General features: G+C 38.1%; 1 protein-coding gene across 1 annotated transcript in view; it reads right to left on the bottom strand.

Annotated features, from left to right (window-relative positions):
• Nucleotides 1-5,000, bottom strand: part of LOC307027938 (MAGUK p55 subfamily member 4-like) — a gene marked incomplete at its 3' end in the record, with an annotated part of 24,013 nt that overhangs the window by 17,383 nt on the left and 1,630 nt on the right. The window contains exons 4-6 of the mRNA XM_079662632.1: nt 4,997-5,000; nt 4,385-4,468; nt 504-635 (exon numbers count right to left, since the gene is read on the bottom strand). The exon at nt 4,997-5,000 is cut by the window's right edge and continues 74 nt beyond it. Of these exons, the coding sequence (XP_079518758.1) occupies nt 504-635; nt 4,385-4,468; nt 4,997-5,000 (220 nt within the window). The remainder of the gene's footprint in view (nt 1-503; nt 636-4,384; nt 4,469-4,996) is intronic.

Here is a 5,000-nt window from a genome sequence, read left to right as displayed (position 1 = left end):
TCAACCCTCAGACATACAGTATCACTACATCCACGGATCAAATGTTGGATCTGGTCGGTGCAATCAAGTACTAACATTTATGAATTACTCAATAAGGAAACCCTGTTTTCCAAAATCTACCTTTTAGATGATATTAAATAACTTGCTCTGCCGATTACATTTTAAAGCAATATATTTGTTCATTTAATTCATTTCTTGTTTTGGCAGCTTTCATTGTATCTTTAATTGTATTAATCTTGTGTGAATCTGTACTGTACTTTTGCTGTTACCCTGTTGCTGTTAAACTACTGAACTTCCCCACAGGGATTACTAAAGGTCCATCTTATCTTATCTCCATATGGATAACTCTCAGTCCAGGCATTGAACCCAGGGATGCAGCGCAGGAAGCTTAAACACATTGAGTCACACCAGGACTACAACTTAGATGCTATCGTCACACAAAGTACAAATGGCTCTTGAGTAAAAAAGTATCAATCAGAAGCAGCGTTCAGCTCGTGTCTCACCAGCGGCTGGTTGTTCTTCACCAGACAGACAATCCTCATGGCCTCCTCGTCCTCCGCCATGTCGTCAGAAAGGGGAGGCAACACCGGCCCGAAGTCCGCCTGCGCTACACTGTCGTGGGAGGAGAGCAGCGCCTGGAGGACGAATACACATATATGTCTTATCCAGGATGTGTATTTATGATCAGAGGGGGAAGTAGTGGAGTACAAATACTTCGTTAATGTACTTAAGTACATGTTTCTGGTATCAGTACTTTACTCCACTACTTATTTTTCTGACGACTTTTTACTTTAACTTCTTACATGTTGAACTCAAATACCTGTACTTTCTACTTCTTACATTTTGAACTCAAATACCTGTACTTTCTACTTCTTACATGTTGAACTCAAATACCTGTACTTTCTACTTCTTACATGTTGAACACAAATACCTGTACTTTCTACTTCTTACATGTTGAACACAAATACCTGTACTTTCTACTTCTTACATGTTGAACTCAAATACCTGTACTTTCTACTTCTTACATGTTGAACCCAAATACCTGTACTTTCTACTTCTTACATGTTGAACACAAATACCTGTACTTTCTACTTCTTACATGTTGAACACAAATACCTGTACTTTCTACTTCTTACATGTTGAACACAAATACCTGTACTTTCTACTTCTTACATGTTGAACTCAAATACCTGTACTTTCTACTTCTTACATGTTGAACACAAATACCTGTACTTTCTACTTCTTACATTTTGAACTCAAATACCTGTACTTTCTACTTCTTACATGTTGAACTCAAATACCTGTACTTTCTACTTCTTACATGTTGAACTCAAATACCTGTACTTTCTACTTCTTACATGTTGAACTCAAATACCTGTACTTTCTACTTCTCTCATTTTCCAAACAGGCTGGTTCCTTTAGTCTGAATGTGTGTTTGGTGGCGTGATCATTATTATTTAGAGTCATTGCGTGCCTATTGATTTGAACACGATCCGTGTATCCACCATTTCCTGGTCTTCTCTAAAGAAGAGGGACCAATGGAAACGTTGTCATGTTGCCGTTGGTCACCATGGAAACATTCACTAGCTAACAATGACATTATTGTTCTATTAATATAAAGGGAGGTCAGGTACTCTTTAAAACAGCTGCTAGTTATGGGTACTTTTTACTGAAGTACATTTCAAAGTTCTTTACTTTTACTTGAGTCAAAAAGTTGAGTCAGTACTTCTACTTTCACCAGAGTATTTTTAAACATGAGTATCTGAACTTCTACTTGAGTAAAGGATGTGTGTACTTCTTCTTGAGTACAGGATGTGTGTACTTCTTCTTGAGTACAGGATGTGTGTTCTTCTACTTGAGTAAAGGATGTGTGTACTTCTACTTGAGTACAGGATGTGTGTACTTCTACTTGAGTAAAGGATGTGTGTACTTCTACTTGAGTAAAGGATGTGTGTACTTCTTCTTGAGTACATGATGTGTGTACTTCTACTTGAGTAAAGGATGTGTGTACTTCTGCTTGAGTATAGGATGTGTGTACTTCTACTTGAGTAAAGGATGTGTGTACTTCTACTTGAGTAAAGGATGTGTGTACTTCTACCTGAGTAAAGGATGTGTGTACTTCTACTTGAGTAAAGGATGTGTGTACTTCTACTTGAGTAAAGGATGTGTGTACTTCTACTTGAGTAAAGGATGTGTGTACTTCTTCTTGAGTACAGGATGTGTGTACTTCTACTTGAGTAAAGGAAGAGTGTACTTCTTCTTGAGTAAAGGATGTGTGTACTTCTACTTGAGTACAGGATGTGTGTACTTCTACTTGAGTAAAGGATGTGTGTACTTCTACTTGAGTAAAGGATATGTGTACTTCTACTTGAGTACAGGATGTGTGTACTTCTACTTGAGTAAAGGATGTGTGTATTTCTACTTGAGTAAAGGATGTGTGTATTTCTACTTGAGTAAAGGATGTGTGTACTTCTACTTGAGTAAAGGATGTGTGTACTTCTACCTGAGTAAAGGATGTGAGTACTTCTACTTGAGTAAAGGATGTGTGTACTTCTACCTGAGTAAAGGATGTGTGTACTTCTACTTGAGTAAAGGATGTGTGTATTTCTACTTGAGTAAAGGATGTGTGTATTTCTACTTGAGTACAGGATGTGTGTACTTCTACCTGAGTAAAGGATGTGCGTACTTCTACCTGAGTAAAGGATGTGTGTACTTCTACTTGAGTAAAGGATGTGTGTATTTCTACTTGAGTACAGGATGTGTGTACTTCTACCTGAGTAAAGGATGTGCGTACTTCTACTTGAGTAAAGGATGTGTGTACTTCTACTTGAGTAAAGGATGTGTGTACTTCTACTTGAGTAAAGGATGTGTGTACTTCTACCTGAGTAAAGGATGTGTGTACTTCTACTTGAGTAAAGGATGTGCGTACTTCTACTTGAGTAAAGGATGTGTGTACTTCTACTTGAGTAAAGGATGTGTGTACTTCTACCTGAGTAAAGGATGTGAGTACTTCTACTTGAGTAAAGGATGTGTGTACTTCTACCTGAGTAAAGGATGTGTGTACTTCTACTTGAGTAAAGGATGTGTGTATTTCTACTTGAGTAAAGGATGTGTGTATTTCTACTTGAGTACAGGATGTGTGTACTTCTACCTGAGTAAAGGATGTGCGTACTTCTACCTGAGTAAAGGATGTGTGTACTTCTACTTGAGTAAAGGATGTGTGTATTTCTACTTGAGTACAGGATGTGTGTACTTCTACCTGAGTAAAGGATGTGCGTACTTCTACTTGAGTAAAGGATGTGTGTACTTCTACTTGAGTAAAGGATGTGTGTACTTCTACTTGAGTAAAGGATGTGTGTACTTCTGCTTGAGTAAAGGATGTGTGTACTTCTACTTGAGTAAAGGATGTGTGTACTTCTACTTGAGTAAAGGATGTGTGAACTTTTACCATCTCTGTTTATGATGCACTGTTGGAGGAGCCTTGGACTTCAGATTTCTACACTGTAGCTGCTGTGATAAAGCCCTTTAAATCTTGGAGGGGATAGGTGTTCTGATCAGAGGTGTAAAGTAACTAAGTACATTTACTCAAGTACTGTGCTTAAGAACAATGTTGAGGTACTTTACTTGAGTATTCCCATGTTCTGCTACTGTGTACTTCTACTCCTCTACAGTTCAGAGGTACATGGAGTACTTCTACTCCTCTACATGTATTTAATACCTTTAGTTACTTCACAGATGTGGATGAATGATGTGAAATCTAATCAAGTGTTGAATCAGACTTTAGTTCCACCTGGAGTAAATCCACCAGCTACCCTGCAGCATACAAAGTCATTCAAACTAGCTGCACCTTTACCAGCTTTGAGAACACTTTCATGATCAATCATTATAAAACATATCATATCTATTATTCTGAAATGGACCAATCAAACAATGACTACTTTTACTGTAACAGAGTATTCCTACACTCTGGTACTTCTACTTTTACTCAAGTACAAGATCTGAGTACTTCTACTTTTACTCAAGTACAAGATCTGAGTACTTCTACTTTTACTCAAGAACAAGATCTGAGTACTTCTACTTTTACTCAATAACAAGATCTGAGTACTTCTACTTTTACTCAAGTACAAGATCTGAGTACTTCTACTTTTACTCAAGTACAAGATCTGAGTACTTCTACTTTTACTCAAGAACAAGATCTGAGTACTTCTACTTTTACTCAAGTACAAGATCTGAGTACTTCTACTTTTACTCAAGTACAAGACCTGAGTACTTCTACTTTTACTCAAGTACAATATCTGAGTACTTCTACTTTTACTCAAGTACAAGATCTGATTACTTCTACTTTTACTACAAGATCTGAGTACTTGTACCATGAGAGACTCACCTGGATGTGAGGTGAGCTCAGCAGGCGGTGCAGCTCTCTGGCTTCAGCTGACGGATGTTGGATCATCTGAACTGCAGACATGATCTGATTGACAGAGGTAGAATGTTTTATCCTTGCTCTTGTTTTAATGATGCTCTTTTCTTCCCTCTCCTCTCGTGTGCTCTGTAGGTTTTAGTTAAAAAAGCGTTGTCTTACAAAAGTGTTAAAACATGGGAAGGAGGATTTGATAAACCAATTTTTTCTCAAGTCTTTTAAAATATCAAAATAATTGGTAACATCAATTATAGAAAATGCATCTTGGAATGACGTTAACATCGGCACGTCAAATAAAATAGGTCCTAAAAGTATTAGTGTCTTCAATCTAACTTGCCCTAACCAGTAGGAACCCTGTCTGACCTCAACTAGTGTGTGTGTGTGTGTGTGTGTGTGTGTGTGTGTGTGTGTGTGTGTGTGTGTGTGTGTGTGTGTGTGTGTGTGTGTGTGTGTGTGTGTGTGTGTGTGTGTGTGTGTGTGTGTGTGTGTGTGTGTGTGTGTGTGTGTGTGTGTGTGTGTGTGTGTGTGTAGATGTGCATGTGTGTGTGTGTGTGGGTCGGTGTGTGTGTGTGTGTAGACCTCA

Source organism: Notothenia rossii (assembly GCF_949606895.1).
Source record: "Notothenia rossii genome assembly, chromosome: 2".
Taxonomy (NCBI): Eukaryota; Metazoa; Chordata; class Actinopteri; order Perciformes; family Nototheniidae; genus Notothenia; species Notothenia rossii.
The sequence above is the reverse complement of the archived record's forward strand: the minus strand, read 5'-3'. Positions and strand labels throughout refer to the sequence as shown.